This window comes from Podarcis liolepis (genome assembly GCF_965112155.1).
Source record: "Podarcis liolepis genome assembly, chromosome: 3".
NCBI lineage: Eukaryota > Metazoa > Chordata > Lepidosauria > Squamata > Lacertidae > Podarcis > Podarcis liolepis.
The window spans coordinates 91,047,807-91,070,704 of NC_139557.1; the positions used below are offsets into that span (position 1 = coordinate 91,047,807).

Here is a 22,898-nt window from a genome sequence, read left to right on the forward strand (position 1 = left end):
TCTTAGACCACATCTGTGCTGCTTTCTACATGCTTGCACTGTTTTGAATGTGCTCCAGGGAGCCTTTCTACATAGATACTGTTGCATAGCAGCCACTTTTTGCTGCAAAAAAGGGGGGGTCTTTATTGGCCAGCTTGTTTTTGGGATGCAGGTGGCGCTGTGGGTTAAACCACAGAGCCTAGGACTTGCCGATCAGAAGGTCGGTGGTTCGAATCCCCGCGAAGGGGGTGAGCTCCCGTTGCTCGGTCCCTGCTCCTACCAACCTAGCAGTTTGAAAGCACGTCAAAGTGCAAGTAGATCAATAGATACCGCTCCAGTGGGAAGGTAACCAGCATTTCCGTGCGCTGCTCTGGTTCGCCAGAAGCAGCTTAGTCATGCTGGCAACATGACCTGGAAGCTATACGCCAATAAAGCGAGATGAGCGCCACAATCCCAGAGTTGGCCACAACTGGACCTAATGGTTAGGGGTCCTTTACCTTTTACCTCTGTTTTTTAAACGGTCTTTCTGATATATGGTTGTGCATTGTCTGTCCACCTGTCTCAGTGTTTTCTGCCATTTAAATATTAATCTGTCACTCAGGGTATATGACATCAATCATATTTGACATGCTGTTATCAGTTTTTCACAAGGTCCTGCTTCCTTCCCTCTTGTACAATGGTGATTGGGTTCATGCCAACAAGAAGGGACCGAGGTATGAATAGTTGCCCTCCTGATTGCCCCAAAATTGCTCAGGGTTTTTTGAAACATTTCCCCCAAAAAGCTTTGAATGGCTTTTCAAACATTTGATTTGAACATTCAAAGAAACTCCAGGAATCCCACACTTTTAACAGCTCCATGATGCACATGCAATTCAACAGGCGGAGCTCTGTATCGCTGTGTCTTCATGGCAGGAAAAAGCTTCCACAACTGAATTTCTATCATGCAAAGGAAGTTAGAAGAATTTTTTCCTGGAGGATCTTGTCCATAAGTTGCTTTGAGAGCCTCTTGGGATTATAGAGCTGGTCATCTATCTTACTTAAATAAACAAATCTTTTCACCAGCATGGCCTACAGCTTTGATCAGCTGCAAGCTAGACAAACAGGGGCTTCCAAATGCAGATTTTTAAAAGGCTTATTCTTCTTTGATCACCTGTAGACTGCTGCTAACTAAATCTAGAAAGAGGAGGGAAAATATTATTTTCATTAGGGCAGAAATTGTTAACATACATGCTTGCATGTGAACGTTATTTAAATATGTGCAACATAACCTATTAGACTAAGTTATTAGACTCACTGAATCAACCTATTGAAATTAATGGGCATGACTGAGTATGATTTATTTGGATGCAACCCAGCATATTTAGGATGGGAAATACAGAAATGCTTCTGTTTGGAAATGTTTAATATGTGAACTGGAGATTGCCCCCCCTCAAGATCTACTTTGCCCCCATATGTATTTATTTCTGGCACTATCATTTTGCAGTAGCCAAGAAATGTGAGGACAAGGGGTGCTGTTAGAAAAAAAGGGGGGAGGGAGAAATCCATTGGATGCAAGAAAATAAAGGAGTGCATGGGGCTCAAAACACACATTTCTGTGCACCTGGAGACCTCATTGCTTCTTTTCCAGGTGTGCTGATAGCCATTTCTATGATTCCTATAACTGCCCAGGGAGCACTAACTTGCTGCTGAATGATCTACCTGCCCCATGTTAACTGCTGGAGCGTACATGGCAGGCAGCAAAGGGAATCCATTGCAGTGTCACTATATGCAGTAGAAATTGCAGAAGCTGTGGCCACAGCCCCAGAGGTAGGTGGGTGAGTAGAAAGAAAATCAAACTGGCACAGCTGCAGCCAGGTGATGATAGGAGGGCAAGCAGCAAGGAATTCAGAGGCATGTCAGAGGACTCATCACCAAGTAGAACAGTAAACATGAATGTTGCAGGCCTGAAGGCAAATGCCAAATTTCCACAGCTCTCCTTTATGCCAATTGCTGCATTTTTCCTGATGGGGCCAAGAAGACACAGAGGCAAGGGCTGTTGGGACTGATGGTTTATTTTGGCTTCATGGTGCCTCTTCATTTGCAAACAGACATTCTAGAGCTAACCACAAACTTACATAAGGGCTTCTGTGCTGCAGTTCCTTCCTGTGGCACTGCAGAAAAGCTTCAGAGCCAAACAACAGCACACAGCCTTCAAGGGCTTCTCACAACACATATGTAAACCGTAGGCACCTTGGCCTTGCTGTGATCTTCTGTTCTATGGCGACCCACAATGAAATGATGTGCTAAGGCAGCTCATTCCTACATTCAGCTGGGATATCTTCACAACAACACAGCTGTGTGGCTGTTCTGGGTACCAGGAAGCAGGTGCTGTTTACTTACTGGTGGAAAATAAAGGATTTGACCTCAAACTTTCGTGTCTGTGAGCTGGGGGAGAAAGGCAGTAGCTCAGAGGTAGATTTAGGGTGCATGTTTCCAGATTTGATCCCCAGCATCTCTTGCTGGAGCTGGGAAGGATTGTTCTCTTAAACCTTGGAGAGTCACTGCCAGTCCGTGTAGGTATAAGGAACTTGCTGCCCTCCAGGGGTTGATGGAGCCCAGCTCTCATCAGCCACAGCTGAGCTAGACAGGCTAATGATCAAACTGATAGCTTTGTGGGTTCCTCAGAGATTCAATCTCGTGGGAAAACTGAGGAACAACATCGAAAACTATTTCTTACTCCCACATATTGTAAGCATATTAAAAATAAATCCCATTCTTGGGGGGGGGGGAGAGCAAGGCAGAGGAGAAAGCAGTTCAGCCCAGTAAATTTATGATCCTGCAAAGCCACTGCCTCCTTTCACGTTCCCATGGATTATTTTAAAAATCAATCTTAGGCAGAGTAGGAAAACCAAAAATAGCACCCATCTTTTCACTCCCACTCCTTACTACACAGTTCGAGGCAAAAGGGTAATATCACTTGCGTATTTCCAGCTGGTTGCTGTTCAAATCCTTCGCCTATTGTCATTGTTGAAAGTAATTATAACCGGACAGTAGGTGTAGCTAGAACGCATAGCTAGATTTCACTTCTGTGCTGGCGAAGCGACTGCCTTTCCAAGCGCAGTGAAGACAGACATACCGTGTTTGTCGCCCCCATTGTTATGAATGAAAAGCTACCTTAAATGAACCTCGCGGCTATTTTCTTAGCAACTGCATCCTACTTAAGAACTCTTGCGTTGGCAGATCCTCTGACCTCTTCGGAAACGCTTCATTTCTCAGCGGAGACAGAGGCTTTTATTATTTTATTTTTTAAGGGAGGCGGGGGGGGGGGGTTGGCAAGCGCGTGCCCAGAGCCATGCAACACAGGAAGAAAAGCTAAAGGAGTGGTTTTACATATACCCAAACTTGGCTTGATTGACTGCGATGTGGGTTAGGTAACAACAGACATCAGCAGCAAGGCGCGCTCGTACCGAAGATGATGCCATAGGAGCCAGCCAATAGGAGAGCTCGGCATCCCGCTCCTTTCTTCCGAGACGCGGCTTTGCTACAGGCTGAGCGCAAGAAACCATTCATGATTTTGGTGACATCATCGGAGCGGGTGGGCGGGCCTTGCGGGCCGAGGCACGCCTCCCTCGTCTATAAAAGGAGCTGCCCACTTTCTTTGCGCGAGTCAGCCTTGCAGAAAAAGTCGAGCGTAGTTTCCTCTTGTGCGCGCGGGTTACCAGCGCTACTCAGCTGTTCCTACCCCCTTCCTTGTCCAAGTGGGCGCTTTCCTCTCGGTGCAAATCGTCTGGTGGTGGCCGCTCTTCCTTAGCGAGGCCAGCCCGTTCCTCCTTTCCGGCTCTGCCCCCCTGTGCTCAGATACAAAGGACGTTGGGTCAGCCTCTTTGTTAAGACTTCATGTCTGTATTTTTTCCCATTCACTGGTGAGTACCTCGTTTGCTGGTCTTTACTACTGTACTCGTGGGTCGCAAATGTAGATTACCAGATCCGGGTTGCAGGCTGGGGAGAGGGGGGATCAACTTTTTCCAGGAAGGCTCGAGAAACCCAACTAGTCAGACTTGGGAACTTGAGAGAAGCAAGTTCAAGGTTGCGCAGGGGATTGGCGAGGAACAAAAGGAGACGCTCGGTGGAAGAGGCTTCGGGGAAGCTTAGGTCAAGAAACGTGGAGACTTGGAAAAAGGCAGCCTGGGTCTAATTCTGCCCCCCACTCGCCCGCCCCCTATTCAAAAAAGCAAAGCCCCCTGCAGCCCGACTTTGTGCACGCTTTACACGGAAGCAAGTCCCGCCAAGTTGCACGGAGCTTTCGCCCGAGTAAACGCGCCGGGGATTGCAGCCTGCTATTGCTCGGCGGTGTAGCTACGCCGTTTTGAATGCGAAGCCTCTTTAGCAGTCGGTGCACGCTCTGCTGCTGGGGGGGGGGCGCCGGTTAAGCGGTTATTCATCCGGCGTTTGTCCTCCATTTCACCCCGCCGGGCGAAGCGGCTCGGCGGAGCTGGGGTTGCTGCAACAGGAGGCGGCGGCGGCGGCAGCAGTAGTTTGCACGGCGAGGCGGCCGCCGCCGCTGCTCTTCGCTTGAGCATCTTGAATGGGCGCTGCTCGCTTGCTTAGAGCGCTTGCTCTGCAGCCAGGGCTTTGCAGACGCTGCACCCCGAGCAACGGATTTTAGAGGGGCATTTGGGGGGCGGGGGCTCAATAATGACGGCTAAATAGAGACTGTCTGTGTTTGAAAAGTCGCTTGTCAGCTTTGATGTTCGATCTGCAAAGACAACACCCCCCCCCCGGCCCCAAACAAAATATCACCCGAGAGAGTGGAGGGGCGCAGTCCTGCAACCCGGAGGGGAAACTTAATCGCGTGAGGAAGTTTGCTGCTGGGCAGCTGCTTCTCTGCAAGCCTGCAACAAAGGCAGTAGTGATCCGAGCAGCCGGCTGCTGACAAGGGGCGGGGGGTAGTCGCCGCAGCAGCCGCTTTTGGCTTGGCAAAGTAACCCACACATCCCTTCTAATGGGTGCGGGATTACGGGGAAACAGATTTTGCCAGGGGCTAATATCTAAAGGTGGTGTAAGGACTGTAGGCAAATCGGAAGCCTTGACCCTTAATCCCAGATGTGTGAGCTGGCTGTGTTTAGTAGTGCTGGAAGGTCACTCTGCATATGTCCAGAAGCTCTGTTAATTGTTATTCATTGTCTTAGGGACCTGAGCTTGGAAAATGGTTCCAGGGCAGAACTGTGGCTCTGAAGAACTCCTGGAATTTTTGCTTGAGGCTATGATGATGGGGTTGCATTCAAATGATGCCTTGAGGTGGTGCATTTTAGCCCGCCCGAATCTACCCTTACGTATTTGCGTCTTTCCGCTGTATTCTCTACAGCCTTGTAACTGCTAGGAAAGGCGTGAGCTGCCCAGAGAAGTTGTGTAACCATCTTCCTTGGGCTGCTTTCAGAGAAAGGCTGGTCAGGCATCTGCGAGGCAGGCTTCAGGGAATTGTGCTTTTCTGGCACAGAGACGGGATTAAAAACTGGATGGCAATTCAGAATCGGATTCTTTGGCCTCGCAAACACATACACCACACACAAATACGAAACACTGGGTGCCTCTCATGATGAATACCAAAAGCAGTATGAATATCCCTTGGCACAAGGGATGCTCTACCTGTGGTAAATATCTGAGTGGTTTAGATAGAACTGGCAGGGATAAAGCAAGTGAGTTGTTGGTCTTTTTGCAAAGGTTGCACAGCTTTCTGAAAAGCAAGTGAGGGGAGAATGGCACTAAAGCAAACTCTGCTCTCTAGACCTGCAAGCTGTGTGGAGATGTTTGGCAAGTAGTGTGCTTTGCCTCCCTAGTGTATTTTTGTCTGGAAACCATGCTCTTGCTTGGTGGGGCGCTTCTGATGCTTAATATTCAGTTATACTTGCCAGATAGCACAGTTTGGGTTGTGCACCATCCAGCTGTTAGCCGGTGGGGCAAGCTAACTGCTGACCAGCATGCAGCTACCCAGCAAGCTAATTTCCTGCTAAGCCTCAGCTTTTCTCTTCTCCCCAGCTTGAAATTGAAAAAAGAAGGTAGCTGTTTACTTGACCTCCGCTGGTTGCTGTTATTTTTATATTCAAGTTTTCTTGCAAAGCAGACTATAGAGTTTGGCAGACTACAACCCACTCCTTGGCTTTAGTAACCTTTGAATAACTCTAGCAGGGAGTTCCTAAGCAGCTGGTTGTCTCTGCACTTACTTAAAGCATTTTACAGAGCAAAGTCCAGTTTCACTTCCTTTTTCTAGAAGCACTGTAAAGAGATAGTCCATAGACCCCAATATAGAGGGCAGGAGGGCCACAGCAAGGTGGGTAAATGAACAGATTAGTTTCCTCCCTGTTCCAGTGTAGTCCTGGAGATACAGAGCTGAGCTGATCTTGATGTAGCTCTCACTTATGCATAGAGCTAAGATGCAGCAGTAGCAGCAGCAAATAAGTTGATTCGCGTCAGGGAGGCTCTTTCAATGACTTCTCTCTGTGGCCTTGTAAGACTGCATGCTCCTTGGAGCAGAGACCTGGCTTTATTGTTATTGTAATATATTTGAGTTCTGTATGCATTGATGTCACTAATATCTGTTATCTGCACAACTGATTTCCTAGCATGAGCTGTTTGCATTTTGTATTATGCATAAGTGTCAAAGCTTAAACTCGGTATTCTGTATGAATCTATAAGAAGAGCTGTTGCCACTTGGCAAGGGTATAAAGTATGTACAGTGAAGAGCGCTCCCTTCTGTTGCCTCCTGCTGTCCTCCAAAGATTGAGCACTGGTGACTAGTGGGCAAGCATTTCTGTTGCTATTTTATAGTGCCATTGCATTTTATTATCTGGGGTACGTCTGAAGCTGATTCAGAGCAGCTTCCAAACTGCAACAGTTCTTTTATGGCAACATGAATGGATGCAGGCAAGCTTTATAAAGTGCTGTGCCTGGAAATTGAAAATGGTTAAGCACACACCAAAATGCAGAAGTTACTGGATGTGTATGCAAATCTACTTTTGCTTTCAGAATTCATTACACAGGAAAATATGAGTGCATCTTTAACCCCCGGCGTAGCAGTTCCTGAAACCAAAGTTACAGAATTAATCAGAATTAAAGCCTTTGGAACTGCATAAGTGCTCCATTTGACAAGGTTCTTTACCATTGTTTTGAGGAGGTTATGGAATCAATAGGCTTTCAACACAGGGTTGGGGTAGGCATTAGAAAGTCTCAGATTGACTTGTTTCTAGGAGGGGTTTGGCCTTAAGCCAGGTGGGTTAGGACCCACAACTGAATCATGTGCTCCATCCTTATGGCTGGTTGCTGCCCTAACAGTAACATTATTTTTTTAAAGGTCTATGTAAGGAGAATAGCAGAGTGGGAAAGAAGAGGACTTGTTCAGTGTTGTCTGGATTAAAGACCCCAGGTCTGTAAAGACTTGACTGCTGCTTCCAGCTGGTGTTCTAAACTTGGCTAAAACTTGTACAAGATCTTCCTTTGAGTGAGGGGTTGAACTTTGAAATCAAAGGAGTCGAGAGGCCCAAAGTGACTTGGAGTGTTCCAATCTGTTTAAAAACAAAAAACAAAACCAAGGCCCTTTCCTAAACTGGAAAGGTTGAAAGGCTTTACTATGTTGATCAACATCTGAATGGTTCTTCAACAACATGAAGCCTTAGTAATAATTCCACTTGGTCCAGTGATTGTGTTCATTTAATGGAACTCTCAACAGCTGAAGCTCTTTCTCTTTCTGCCTCTGTTTCCAGCTCTGATTATCTGAGATCAGCTGACATGACTGAGGTGATGAGCGCTCCATCTATGGACGAGATTGGCTTAAGCCCCCGCAAGGATGGCCTGTCATACCAGGTATGTTTCCTCTGCTTCGTAGAACACTGTTAACCAGCAGAATCCGTTGGGAGTAGATGATGACGCCTTTTCAACAGGCTGACCTACCAGCCTGATTTCTCTGCATGCTTACTTAGGAGTAAAACCTCATTGACTTATTTTCAAGCTAGGGATGTGGAACACTTGGCTGGGGTGGAAATAAAACGTTTGAGGCTCAAGTAACACCTTGGGCAGCCTGGAATAAAGTCACTACACCTAAGATCTTAATCCAACACAGGTTACAGAATGCTTAGATTGCATTGAAATGAATGGACTTTAAGCACAATGCTTAGCTCTCCACTGTACTGTGGCACCTTTTCACACAATTCATGTCCTATTATCTATGTTAAGTTGTCTCAAGTTTTCATCTAAATCAGGCACCCCCAAACTCTGCCCTCTAGCTGTTTTGGGACTACAATTCCCATCATCCCTGACCACTAGTCCTGTTAGCTAGGGATGATGGGAGTTGTATTCCCAAAACATCTGGAGGGCCGAGTTTGGGGGTGGCTGAGCTAAATGATCCACTCTTCTGGCAGCTCACACTTGAACACACGGCTTAGGCAGCACCTGAAGTTAACACGTATGTCTTGCAAGGCCACAATGGGAAACACAGCAAGGTTTGCCTTAATTTTGTAAGAGAAGTCTGGGAAGGTCTTGTCACAGTACAGATACCCTACTTGCTTTGTTTTTGATGCATCAAGCTAGATTTTTAACTTGCCAGTGCCAGAAGGCAAACTGTTCACAATGAGGCTGAGGAGCAATGGTGATGAGTCACATAATATCACAGAGATCTCATTTATGGTGTGTTTGCAAAACCCACCAACTAAAATGATAATTGGAAGTCACAACAAATGTTACAAATGCTTGCTTTGGTTACACACATGCTATGGCTAGACCCTTTGGGTTCTTTCAGGGTGCCTAAACCACTGTCTGTGCTTATCCTACTTAACTGCCTACAGCTTTGCAAACAAACAAGCAAACAGAAACATGGGCTGCTGGCAGCATTGAGTGTAAGAAAAGCCACATTGAAACATTGCTTGCATTTACTTATTTTAGCATCCCTTTGGTTTTGCATAAGGGCAAGCTTGGATTCTTTCCAAGCTCACCCGTCAGCTGGACATGAAGGAGAAGCCAGATGTGAACTCACTGCTGATACAGATGAGCTTAAAAGTGGCATTGGATATGGGTTGCCATGTGATGCTGTGAAGGAATGATGACTCCGCATCCTCCTTAGGTCAAGGGCAATTTTTCTTCATTGTAAGAGGAGCCAAGCGGCAGCATTTCAGCAGGCGTTGAGAATCTTGGCCCTCCAGATGTGGACAGACTACAACTCCCATCAGCCCCAGCAAGCATGGCCAGTTATCAGTGATGATGGGTGTTTTAGTTCAGCAACATCTGGAGGGCCAAAGATTCCCCACTTTGCAGCATTTCAGTCTCATGTAGGTTTGCTGCTATTATCTTTTCATATGTTGGGATTCTAATGAAGAAACTAGACAGGCTTTGAGTGCTTGAATTATAATCCTCCCAACACGAGGCTGGTTTGTGTTTGTGGGGGAGGGGAGCATTGTCCCACTCATTGTAAAAAAGAAAAGAAAAGAAGGTTACAACCAAGAAACAAATATTTACATTGCATAGGGCAGTTGCAGATGTCATCATTCCCTGGAATGACAGCTGCAAACCCAAAAGCAAAACAGGAAGTAGCTGTCGGACGAAGCACCTGTTGTCCTGGGGCTTTGGAGTTACCATTACTTTTGGAGTAGCAGCACTCGGAGTGCCACAGTGGACATGTAGGCTTCTGGCATGCCAGTTGCTAACAGAAATCTTAGGAATGCCCTGTCCAGGGAGGCTCACCTGGCACCAACCCGGGCCTTTTTGGTACTAGGCATAAAACTTTTTCTTTGCCCCAGGCACTTCTAAATTCTTTTTAAACAGGCATGTTTTTGTCTTTGCATTTTATTTCTGTATACAACGGTACCTCAGGTTACATACGCTTCAGGTCACAGACTCTGCTAACCCAGAAATAGTGCTTCAGGTTAATAACTTTGCTTCAGGATGAGAACAGAAATCGTGCTCTGGTGGCGCAGCGGCAGCAGGAGGCCCCATTAGCTCAAGTGGTGCTTCAGGTTAAGAACAGTTTCAGGTTAAGAACGGACCTCCGGGACGAATTAAGTACTTAACCTTGAGGTACCACTGTAGTCCGCTTTTAAAGATGCAAATACTCTCAGGGCGGCTTCAAAGTAGCGTAGGAAGCTGTCTTTTGCCGAGTCAGAATCAGACCTACTTTGGTTTTGTCTACACGGACCGGCAGTTGCTCTCCAGGGTTTCAGACAAGAGGTCTTTCCCAGCCCTGCCGGAAAACACCAGGGACTGAAACTTGGGCCCTTCTGCACTCAAAGCAGTTGCTCTACCCCTTTCCTGAATTGTTTACTTGGAAGTAAATTGGAAATAAAATACTAAAATGATATCAAAAGAATTCATTAGGAATGAATTCCCAGGGCAGCTGGAAGGTAGTATATTGTCCTGAGGGGTGAAGGGAGGCCCTTATACCTACTTTGCTTGCCTCCCTCATTCTTTTACCTGGCTCTAATTTGATTTTCAGTTTTAAATATCCACAGAACTGTCTTTACTGCCTTTTAATTTATGGTAACCGGGGGATGAAGGGTAGAGCCTAAAACTTGCGTATGAATGAATAAAGTCACTATGATAAGCTGCCCCCTGGAAAATGGTAGGCCTGCATTTTCTCCAGCCTACCTTCTCCACTCACCAAGAAGTCAAAAGCGAAAATCCCCTACTAAGCTACTTAAGATTAAATGGCTTTGACTGGCCTTCTCCAAGTTGGTGCCCTCCAGATGGTTGCTGGACAACCATTCCAGCTGGGGCAGGTGGGAGTTGTAGTCCCAACAACCACCTGAAAGGCACAAGGTTGGGGAGGGCTGATGGTTTTTTTGAGGGTTATGGCCAAAGTTTGCATGTGGACGAAACGAGAACCTGCTCTCATCTTTTCCTGGCAGCTGTCCTCAGTCTTTGATAATCTATTTGGAGGGTCAATATGTACCTTGGGGCGTATCCAGATGGCTCAAACCTCTGTAATTGGTGGCACCTTTCCAGTGCCAACATGTACAGTGCTTAAGTTCTCAAGTGCTGTTTGGCTGCCAGTGAACTGGATCAGAATAGGACCACAGTGGTCTGTGCAGGCTTCACCTGGCCGCTGATGTCCTGTGGGGGAATATACTCAACCCCACTCCCAGCTTGCGTGCTGCAGTGCCCCCAGGAAGTAGCTAAATCTCCCATTTGGACATTTCTTCAGTTTTCACACTTGACTTAGTGCAGTCTTTGCATTGCTAACTATGACTTCTCACAATGTCCCACATACAGACATTGACAAATCTGCACTTTTCCTTTTCCATTTTTAAAGACTTTGGCTTCTCCTGGGCTGTTTTGGGGTTGTGGGTTTTTTTTTTTTTTTTTTTTTTTGCATTTTTCAACTCAGAAACTCTGCTCAAAACTTTTTGGGACGTTTTCACTGCAATTCTAAAGATTGCTGTAAGGTTCTTTCTGGTTTCTCTGTTTAGTAAACTAGAAAGTCACATGTTCTCCCACTCACCCAAATAGAAGTGGATATTCTTTCTCTTTTGGGTAACAGATGGGATGGTGAACCCTGTGACCCTCCCTCCTATTGGACCATTGGCTGAGGCTGATGGGAGTTGGGGGCCAATGACACACCTGCAAGGCATCCCATTGGCTTCCCTTTGCAGTAAAGCAATAATTCCTGTTTTTGCTATCTCAGTTTACTTGTGGAAGCACCAACATTGATCATTAAAGCTTCCTATTAATCCAGACTTGCTAAAATCCATATCTTGTGTGCCCACAAACCAGAAGGGCCCAAATATTGTCGTACTTGTACCTTTTTTTTAAAAAAAAACCCTACAGTATACGCAGCATCTCTGGCCAAATCCATTGAAATGGCTTGTGGTGCAATTAGTGCTTATAGTAATTTTCTCCCATTTATATCCTGCCTCTTTTTCTGTCATGGTGTTGGGGAGAAGGGTTTGGCACAGCTTTCTTCCAAACATGCTGTATTTCTAAATTCAGGGGTTGTTTTTAAACTGGGGAACATACAAATGTGCAGTGGCCGCCTAATGGCAGTCTGGATTAACAGGGTCTGCTACTACCAGGGAAAAGGAGTAAAGGTGTCAGTCTAGCTGCACAGTTGACCACCATTGACCATTTTTGCACATTACCTGCACGTAGGGCATAATGGTGCTTATGTGGAGCAGGGCTGTGCTTTTACCCCTCAAGTCTCCTTCCAACAGCCACGCATTACCCAAGGTGTTTGGGACAAAAACATAAGTAGGTCTATTGTCTATTTAAAAGAATCTCCAGCCCTCCTGCAAAATAAGTAGCAAGTAAACATGGGGTTCCAGGAAGGGTATTTGCACTCCCTTGAGCTTTGATCATGCCTCAGAATGCATCTGGGAGAGTGGCAAAAGGGAACGTCTATTTTTTTGGAATGATTTCAGATGTCCCCTAATTCCTGCAGGAATAATAAAACCGCAAGTCTTCTATGTCATCCACTAAACGGATTGATGTCCAGACGAAGGCTTGGTTTGTTTTCAGCCTGTTGAACGTTGAGCAGCCTAGTTTGGTCTTCTGAGTCTGCCTCCCCCTTTGACTGTGTTGTGCTTTCTTACTCCTTGGAAATGCTTAATCACCACTTTGCATGTTCACTCTGTTAATGTCATTTGACTGCAGAGCTAATAACTGTCTGAAACTGAGGCTGGTTAAGAACTAAATTAATCATTTTACTAGCCTGCTGTCAAAACAATGCCTTGACTTCAAACTTTTTTTAAAAAAAAATCCTGCTGGAATGGAATTTGAACTAAGGGCCATTGAAAGAAATCTCAAGTTGTGTCAGCTGTGCCCGGCAAACAATATGACTAACTTTAGAGGCAAGTGTTCTGTTTTTTGTGCTCGGATTGCCTTGAACAGCTGGTTAACTAAATCCACTGACTCTGCAGGGAATGAGCATTCATGATCGGCTGATGGCACAAGCGACCCAAGTGGTGGTTTGGAGCAGCCATTAAGGGTGGTGATTGCATGAGCAGGAGTCGTGCCCCAAAATAATATCCTGTTTTGCAGAGCATGTTGGAGTCATTCCTCTTCTGTGTGCTGTGCAAGGAGCAAGAGCATTCCTTCAATGTGGAAGTAACCCTGGGATGGACACCCTGGTTGGATTGCATGGTGCATTTGTTTGGGAGCAGTACATTCCTTGGGTTGGCCTTGTGGCTGTTTCTAAATGGTGTGTAAGGCTGGCTTGCACAACTAGGGTTCCACCATGCCCAAACCTTTCACCTGCCAAGTGCTTGATAACCACCATGTGCTTGCCATCTCAGCCAAGTGGCAAAATCTCAAGCTTTTTTCCCAAGCTCTGATGGGCTGTTGCATTTGGCTTGGTGGATCATAGGCCTGATGTTGGGGCCCCAGCTATACTGCCAGCATTTAGGAATGGGAATCCTGTGGGCCACAAAACCTGGTTGGACTACAACCCCCATCATCCTTGACTGCTGGCCATGCTGGCTGGGGTTGATGGGAGTTGTGGTCCAACAGCCTCTGGACCAGGCATAGGCAAATTCCTGCCCTCCAGATGTTTGGGACTACAATTCCCATCATCCCTGACCTCTGGTCCTGTTAGCTAGGGATGGTGGGAATTGTAGTCCCAAAACATATGGAGGGCCGGAGTTTGCCTATGCCTGCTCTGGGAGATCACAGGTTCCCTACCCCTGTGACGGCTGTGCAAAATGTGCTCCCATGCCGCCCTGCTGAAGGACTTGCTGGTTACACAGACAATGAAGTCGGTGGTGCAGTTCGTTAGATGCCTTTTAAATTCTCTCCGGGTGTTTTGGATTCCTTATTAGCATAGCTTGTTTCCTTGCACTGCAGTTTTGCACTGCAGCTGAGCTCTTTTGGTTTGCACTCGAGCAAGCTCGCGTATAGCAAGCCTTTTTGTGGTTGTTAAAACATTTTCCACTCTTGGTGCCAAGTTCAGTCAACTCTAGAGGAAGCAGCAGGGGGGTGGGGCTGGGGGAGAGGAGGAGGGTGTCACCTGGCACAGAAGAAGCAGATGATCTTCAAGTTTAGAGCTTCAAGTTCAGTTTGATTTTGAGGCATTGGGCAAGAAAATAAAGTAGTTTTGTGTTTGCCTGAGTTGAGTTTTAGGCCAAAGCAAACTGTTGTTCCATCAATGAAGATCTTTTCAGTCTTTGGCTAGGTAGCTAACTTATTGGAGTGCTCTTGTAGCTGAAAAGCAGGATATAAATAACTGAATCGGAGAACTGTGAAGCTGTCAGGGACCTCAGGGGCCATCTAGTCCAAAGCCTTGCAATGCAGGATTCACAGGCAAAGAATCCCTGACCGATGGCCACCTAATCTGTTTAAAAACTTCCAGCAAATGAGAGTTTACCACCTTCTGAGGTAGCCCATTCCACTGTCGAATGGCTCTTAACGTCATATATTCCTAATGCTTGGTTGAAATCTTCTAAATAATCTTTTCAAAACAGTAGCATCCTGCTACTGTTTTTGAGATGCGAAATGGTTTTCTACATATTGGGCTCCATTTGTTTATCACTGCAGCAATAAGATACCCAAGAGACATTTCCTCTGTCCTTATTGGTGCTTTACGCATGTGTAGATAGTTCTGGGTGGTGTAATGGTTAGAGTATCAAACTGGGGCTTGGGAGGACCAGGGTTCAAATCCCCACTCGGCCAAGCGGCTCACTTGGGGCCAGTCACTGCTTTTCAGCCTTACCTACCTCACACGGTTATAGTAGGGATTAAATGAGAACACCTTTATGCCACCTTGAGCTTCTGGGGGAAGACGGTAGGATATAAATGAAATAAATACATAAGTGAGAAGGGTGACTGAGCAGACATGGAAGTACAATGAGGTTGACCAGGGCAAGCCTTATATGATCCTAGCTTCCATATGTTGGAGCCGTTTTTGGCAACTGTCACAAGAGCACAGTAAAAGTCCCAGGTGAGCGTTTGGTACCGAAATGACTTGTTTCTGTGTTGTGTCAAAGAAAATGAAAAACTACCTGAAATGCAGTTCAAGAAAGGAATCCTCTTCTGCTTTATCTGGCTCCTAGCTGGTAGTAGCTGGATGTTCCATTTGCAGTCAAACGCCTTTCATGGCTTAAGGATTTCCTTGCTAGATGAGATCAAAGGTCCTCCTGCCCCATTCAGTCTCCAGAAGTGGCAAGCCAGGGGCTGCTGGAAGCTCAGAGTTGGGTCACCACAAAGGTGCTGCCCATCTCGTCTTTATTTCTAGTGTTGCTGCTTCTGAACAAGATTCCATTTAGCTTTCGCAGCCAACAGACACTGGTGGATCTGCCTTCTGTGGCTTAGTTCAGTGTTTCCCAAACTTGGGTCTCCAGCTGTTTTTGGACTACAGTTCCCGTCTTTGACCACTGGCCTTGCTAGATAGGGATGATGGGAGTTGTAGTCCAAAAACAGCTGGAGACCCCAAGCTGTGTGGAAAGCTGTGGCCATCAAAGAAACTGCTTAGGCTCATAATCCCATCGCCAGTTGACTCCAGATGCAGTTTGGCCTGTAAAGAATATAGTCTGAACATAGATAGTCTGGCTTCTATACCAAATAAATATTTGCACACCAAGTCCCACATGCTATGTAAATAGCTGTGATGCAAACCTGAAATGGATAGCATGAATGCAGGCTTTGAGTTCAAGGATCTGCTCAGCTAGCCTTGTAAATAAGCCCAGAAAAGTTAACATTCTGCAGTATTTTTACTGGCCTGACAAGAGGAGAATCAAAAGTTGCGTTTCTATGCTGGGCACCAAGTGGGAGGGTGGTTCCCCTCTTTTCGAAGCCTGCTTGGTTTCTATGCTGGGTGCAGTGGAGGGACGAAGGCCTCCTCTTTCTCCTCCTCCTTCAGCATGCTCACTCGCCTGCACAGAATTCCATGCACACACCTGCATGCAATTTATGGGTGCCTGTGGCTACCAGGCTAGCACTTAAATACAAGGCTGTGCTCAGCTGCAGGATCGTGTGTCTCTCCATCCCGCCCTGAGATACTCTTTCACCTCTGGCATTCCAAAGGATAACACATTATTTCTCTACTGATACCATGGAAAAGTCTCCCTTGCCAGGCTGCTATTCAGTCACTGGCTTGCATTTATTCTCTGATGAGCTTGTTCGATAGCCCAAGAGGCTGTTGTGTATTGGGACAGCTGTAAGTGTGCCTGAGTCCCCAGGGATGGAAATCTACCTCTTGTGTAAAGAGGAGAGAGCAGATAGCATCTCGTGGATGTGGATAAAAGTGTCCTCATGCAAAGCCTCTCTCTTGTTCCTTTGTTCCCACAGACAACCTTGTCTCGTTTCCTTGTCTGTCATGTGCTGGGAAATGTGACTTCACTTATTTTCCATTGGGCCATCCCTAATCCTTGAGTGTAATTGCAACAACTCATTTTTATGCTGCCTTGATTATTTTTAAAAAAGCATGAGTTAGTGGAAAAATCCCAACCTCCTCTATTGCAGCTGCTTGGAGATAAGATAGTTCATTCTATTTAAAAAGGAGGGAGGAAAAGCACACTAAGCACAACACGTTTAAGGGATGTTTATTTAAGGAAATCATTTATTCCTTAGTTTTCAAGGGGGTGGGCGGAAGCAGACAGTTTATTTCCAAAACAGCTATTCTGACTTGACCTAATGTACCTAACATGACAGTGAATGCTTATTGCTCTGGTGTTTCCTGCACTGCTGTTAACTATAAGCATCAGCTTGGAATACGTTTGTTTCCCCCCATGGATGCGCTAAATCAGTGCCAAAGCTCTTTGCCGAATTTTAAGACTGCAGTCGGTTACTATTGCAAGTCCTGCATGACCCACAAGACACATACTGTCTTGTGTATGGGGGAAGATTTTCTAAAGGGGTGGGGACCTCCTGGTGTTGCTGGACTATGATTCCCATCACTCCTGACCACTGTCCATGTTGGCTGGCGCCCGTAGGAGTTGGAGCCCAACCACATCTGAAAGACCACAGATTCCCCATCCATGCTGTGCAGCTGCACAATATTATTGTTTATTTATGAACTTCCTTTCACGAGTGTGTCAAGGTGATTTACAAACACACCATGGAAATGGCTAAGAGTAATTTTTGAAAACAGTACCAGAAACAGCTGACTACAGTGGTACCTCGGGTTAAGTACTTAATTCGTTCTGGAGGTCTGTTCTTAACCTGAAACTGTTCTTAACCTGAAGCACCACTTTAGCTAATGGGGCCTCCTGCTGCCGCCGCTCTGCTGGAACACGATTTCTGTTCTCATCCTGAAGCAAAGTTCTTAACCCGAGGTACTATTTCTGGGTTAGCAGAGTCTGTAACCCGAAGCGTATGTAACCCGAGGTACCACTGTATAGGCTTAAAAACCATGGAAAATGAACACCCGGAGAAACCTTTTTATCTATGCAGAAAAGCTTGTCAACACAAAAGTGCCTCCAGTTAATTTTGCTAAATGCAGGTAGTGGGCGCCAGTCTTAAGCCCCACCAGGAGGGCAGCCTTGCCAAAGACCCTGCCTGGAGTTTCTGTTGAGGGAACTTCTGATAATTTTGGGGACTTGAAGGCGAATTTCCTGTAGAATGCGAGGACCTACTGGGTACACAAGGGATAAGGTGGGCTCTCAAGTAACCTGGTCCTGAGTTCTATAGGGTCTAGTAGCAAAACCTTGAACGTGGCCTGGATTGGCAGCCACAGAAAATCCCTCAGACAAGGTGTTATGTGCTAGCAAGTGGTTTGGAAGCACATTGCTGGGTGCATACTCACAAGCACTGTGTCAATAGGCTGCAAAAACTTGACTGATTCCACAAAGCACAGCTTGATGGAGCGCTGGTAAAGCCCACTTGGAGCTGCATCAGCTGTGGCGCCTGGCTCACTGATGGAGGCAAACAACTGTGTCTTTAAGGTGCCCATCAAGTGAATCCCCACCATCTCCAGGAGAGCTGCTACTGATACTAAGCTCTTGTCTGACTGGGCAAGGCAGCTTTCTATCTTCCTATGACTTTGACTGCAGGCTGGCACTCTTCATTTCGCAGCCCAGAGTCTGCTGCTTTCTCCCCAGGAGTCCTGGAGTTTTGTAATTGGCCAGCATCCTTGTGCAATGAAGAAAAGGGGGGCTCTGTTGATGGAGCCTCCTTTGTCTTAGGCCGCATGTAGGAATCTTGTTGTTGGACTGCAGCCCCCATCAGCCTGATGGTACCCAGGCCAAATACCTCCTCCAAATTGCAGACAGGGAAGTTTTGGCTGGCTCTGGGAGCAGCAAGCAGGTCATTCAGCTTAGGAAGTCCACCATCCACTTTCCTTGTACCTTGACTATTCTCCTGCTGATAACAGGCAGCAGGATCCAAGGGGAAAGAACCGAGTGAGGTCTTGTATTTTGAGTTGCCATAGCAAAGATACAAAAAATAGAAAGCCCTGAAGCCCTGCGATGGGGCAGAGTAGAACAGGTTTGTTCTGAAGGAAAAGAAATGGGTACGGTTCTGTTGTGTTGCGGGATGAGGCAAATTGCCTTGACATCTGGGAAATGCTAACTGGAGCAGAGGAAAGTTGGATCAGCTTCCTTGTAGCACAGCTGGAAAGACGTGTTCATCATGGGACTGGCCACAGGCAAGAATGCAACACATTGGAAAGGAGGGTGGCACAAACTGCTTAGAAGGAAAACTTATTCCTAGCTTGTATTCCTACTTGTAGATGTTAGAGGCTTCAGACTATCACTACTACCTGCTGAAAGAATGCGTGAGGGAGCTGTGTGGGCCAGTCTCTTGTGCAAGCACACATGCAGGCGGCAAGAGCAGATGGGAATACTCTGTATTCTTGAGCTTGTAGCAAGTACCAGAGTTGAGTGGTGAACTTTTCACACTACTTGGTCTCTAGGTGTTCTTAGGCCAAATTTTTAAGATTCTTCTGGAAGCTTTAGGTCAGCATTTGAAATTTGCCAGGCGCATTTTGCACCTGGCTATCAGTCACTTCTGATGAAGTGAAGATGCCCGGGGACCAGGATGACACCTGACATCTTCCTCCATCTGAAAGTGCAATCCTGGGATCTTGCCTGTTTTCACACATAGGCAACATATATTGTAGAATTGTATCTGTGTTGTTTTATTGCACAATCGGAACGAATTTCAGGAACCAAAAAGTTGTATTGAAAAGTACCACTAGCTTGTGTATCTGTTTAGGGCCCAATGTAGAGCTGCTTTCACCAGGTGCGTTTAAGAGAAGGGGCACCCCATGCAAGCTGGTCCTTCACCAGAAAACCTGTTTTGGGGCTATGCTAATAGAGTTTGGTCAGAGGCAGCCTCTAAATTGCATCAGCCCAGTTCGGGATAGCTTAGTTCTGTATATGAATGCAATATTAACCATTCCATATGAGCAACAAATCATTAAACAAAGCCTTTAAAAATTAGAAAATGTTCAAAAAACAAACCATAATTTGGGTGTGTGTTCACACATGCAAATCATCATTGGAAGCTATAGTCAAAAGTCATGAACACGCATGTTTCCATGGGACCATCAGAACTTTGATACTATTCCATATTACCAAGAACACAAATGTTTTTCAGTGGCGTCCATTCAGTCATAATATACATCTTTTACGTATTGGAATATTTCAGACAAGTTGTGTGTAGGACACATGTTGGATTTCAATCTAATTAAGATCAGGTTCGGTACTGATTTGTAGGCATCGGCAATCTCCCTATCTCAACTGTTCAATGTGGGAAGAAGTTTAAAAGAAGATGATTCTATTCACTGAACATGCATTGCAGCTGGCCACATTACGAGCTAGCCAGTAGCTTGAAGCCAGGTTTCACCCAAACAACACTTGCAGGAAATATCGGCTTGCCTTATATCATATGTGTGGTTTACTGATCAGATAGTTGGCTTTTGATGTGGCAGACCTAGGTTCAAAATCTTGTTCAGCCATGATGCTCACAGTTGGAACCCTGGACCAAGGCACTGCCTACCTCCAGTTATGATAAAAAGAGATGAGAATGTCAAGCATACCTCACAATACTACAGAATTGCTGACTATTGTAAATCTTTTCGTTTTCAGATTTTCCCTGACCCTTCAGACTACGATCGTTATTGCAAGCTGAAGGACCGTCTCCCTTCCATTGTAGTTGAGCCAACAGAAGGGGATGTGGAGAGCGGAGAGCTAAGATGGCCGCCTGAGGAGTTCCTGGTCCAGGAACAAGAGGAAGAAAACTGTGACGAAGCAAAGAAAGAGAGCAAGGAGCAATAGAGTCTTCTGTACGACTTAAGATGCCACATCATCTTGAGGGGGGAAGAGAACCACAACTGTTTTGAAAAGTCTTTTTTTCTACAAAAGACATTCAAATTTTGCACCTGCAAAAAGATCTTAGTTTTTTCATATTCTCTATTGAGAACTGAAGCGCTTGACATGACAATCTCCAAATGAAAGCAAGGAAGGCAGTTGTGCCGTAGTGGAAGGGGGACGGCTGCTCTTCTCAAGATGGCTGTTGAATTTTGTTAAGGTTATCTGGGGGTAGCCGTGAAATTGCAGGGCGCTTTGGTGGAGGATCAGACGGGCAGGAAACACGCTTTTTTTCTGAAGTGTGTGGGGTGGAAGAAATGACTGCAGATGTGTAAAATGCAGCTGCCTCTGGCTATAAAAGCATGAGACTAGTATTCATCTCTCAAAACTTTGCCTTCTTATAGTGCTTTGGTTTTTGGTTTTTTGGTGTGTATGTGTGTGTGTGTGTGTTGTGGGTTGAGAGGTATGATAACATGCCACTGAAATGCTCCGATGACAGTAGAGTATGGCAGGTCTTTCCTGCTGAACATCGAGGAGCAACGGATCAATAACGTTACCCCGTTCAGTATCTTTTCTCTCTAAGTCGCACACCCTGTTGGGAATGTTGGTGTTTGGCACTTGCTAGCCCAGCCCGTTGCAGACAAAAGCCATCTTCGCCTTCTCCCCCCCCCCCAGCCCCCTCTTAAAATATGCATTTAAATTCTAACCCGAATGGGTCTTGTAACCATGATAAAGATATTGACTGACGTACATTTAAATCTTACAGGAGTGAATCTTCTTTTCATTGGCACGGTGCTGATGACTTTACAAAATGATCCTTTGCCACTTTTCTGCAATAGCATTGTTTATCCTGCACATGGTAACGAAACAGGTTGAGTTTGATTTTCCTTTCTTTTTCTCAAAAACAAAACAAAACAAACAAACTTCAATAGATTTTTGCCATAAAATTATTTTCCGGGCACCAAAGCTGTTGTTAAGTCTCCCATCCAGAAGTACATCTAGTTGGGTATGAGATGCCAGCTTTTCTAGTGGCATTGAGGGATGTGTGTAGTTTAACCATTTGCAAAAGCTGGATGAAGAGCTCACTTTATGACAGCGCATAATCTAACTTTGTCCAACAGATGCAGTGAACCCTAACAGAGCTTTGGAGATGATCTGAAGTTAGTTTTAACAGAAGTAATAATTGAAGGAAAGCAGGTCTTCTCTTCAAAGAAACAAACAAAAAAAAAAGTATTATGGTCTCTCAGTATTCTGGAGAAGATAATATGCTTTTTGAACATATCTGAGATTTTATTGATGGGCAGAAGCTTGTTCCCAAGATCTAAATTCCTAGCAACAGCTGCCACTATTTTTGTCCGACCTATCCTCTTAGGATGTGGAGAACAAATTGCAGGATAAGGTAAACTTGCTGCTTTCTAAGAAAGCAGAAGTCTTGACCACTTGATGGAAGTCCTTCCTGAGACTTCACAGTATAAAAGGACCACTCTTGAGAAATGAAAAGCCAATCGTTTCCATGTTTAATTCTGGAGACACTAAAAAGATGTAATAAACACGCATCATGGCCTTAACAAGATATTCAAAACAACCCCTAGTCTCGCATGTCCCTTGTTTATCGCCTCCGTTCCTTCTTTCTTAAGAAATCTGTTGGGACTTTGTGTATATATTTGTATTTGATACCTCATGAGTAGTAAAAACGCTGGTAAGGAGTTAGGGAATTTGCTTGTTTAAAATCAGCAGGATTAATCCCTCCCACCCCCAGTCTTTGTCTTGCTTGTGTTTTCAACATAATGGCAATAACTTTTTAACAGCTGTGAGTCATTGTTACATGTGGGCGTGAGGTTGCCTGAGTGTTTTTTATTATTGTTGTTGTTATTATTATTATTATTTTAAGCATAATATAGGGATGTAGTTGGTGTTCCTCTGTATTCTTTTGGCAGCCAAGAACTTGTCACACATGTACTACCTATCTTGGTTAACAGTTTTGTCATCGCTGAAACCTGTCTTGCATCATTTCCTAGTCCAAGGTTGCTTTAAAACCAATGGATCCAGATGTTTTTTGGTCTTGTATGCTGGACATCTGTTCTCGTCTTGCTGTTCAGTAGAATGAGCTGTGATACCTGCACACCAGCCTGAACTCCCTAGTTTTATCTCTAAAAAGTTATTTCTCGTTTTGTTTGCAGATTTTGATCCCAAGTTTTGAAGCTGTCAAATGTAAACCACTCAAGACGAGCAAAAATCCTTAATGCTTAAAAGATCAGAGTGGAAATGCTGTTTGTCTTTAAATATTAGCATATCCTTTTTGCGCCTCTCTTTTTTTAATTGTTGCTTGTATTTCTGTCATTTTTGAATGTGTCTGAAGAACAAAGCACTCCAGTTGAATTTCTCCTGTTGTATATTACATTCTATATTTCTGTAAAGTTCTTTTTTGAGCCTCAGGGAAAAAAAGCTTGCATTTTTTTCAGACTACTTTTGTCACTGTGACAGTTGTAAATAAAGTTTGAAAATGCTTTCCAAACCTCTTGCATTCATATTTGCTCTCTTATTTCGTTTCCTTTCCCACAATCCAAGAAGGGTGGGGGTGGGTGATCTCTAGATGTTTGAAATGGGTATGTGAATCCTTGTCCAAACCCAAGTGTACCTATCCAATCCCTATCCAAACCCAAGTGTAATGCAAGCATTAAAGAGGATGGTAAAGGTAAAGGGACCCCTGACCATTAGGGCAAG

At 45.3% G+C, this 22,898-nt stretch overlaps 1 protein-coding gene across 1 annotated transcript; it reads left to right on the forward strand.

The window, feature by feature from the left end:
• Window positions 1–3,604: 3,604 nt before the first annotated feature.
• LBH (LBH regulator of WNT signaling pathway) lies at window positions 3,605–22,689 on the forward strand. Its single transcript, XM_083496190.1, has 3 exons — window positions 3,605–3,881; window positions 7,716–7,815; window positions 19,953–22,689. The coding sequence occupies exons 1-3, from the start codon at window positions 3,856–3,858 to the stop codon at window positions 20,139–20,141; spliced, it is 315 nt and encodes a 104-aa protein (XP_083352316.1). The 5' UTR covers window positions 3,605–3,855; the 3' UTR covers window positions 20,142–22,689.
• The last annotated feature ends 209 nt before the right edge of the window (window positions 22,690–22,898 follow it).

Coding starts and splice junctions, on each gene's coding strand:
- LBH (XM_083496190.1), top strand. CDS start 3,856: ATGTCTGTATTTTTTCCCATTCACTG. Junction 3,882..7,715: donor GTATTTTTTCCCATTCACTG/GTGAGTACCTCG, acceptor CTCTGTTTCCAG/CTCTGATTATCTGAGATCAG. Junction 7,816..19,952: donor AGGATGGCCTGTCATACCAG/GTATGTTTCCTC, acceptor TTTCGTTTTCAG/ATTTTCCCTGACCCTTCAGA.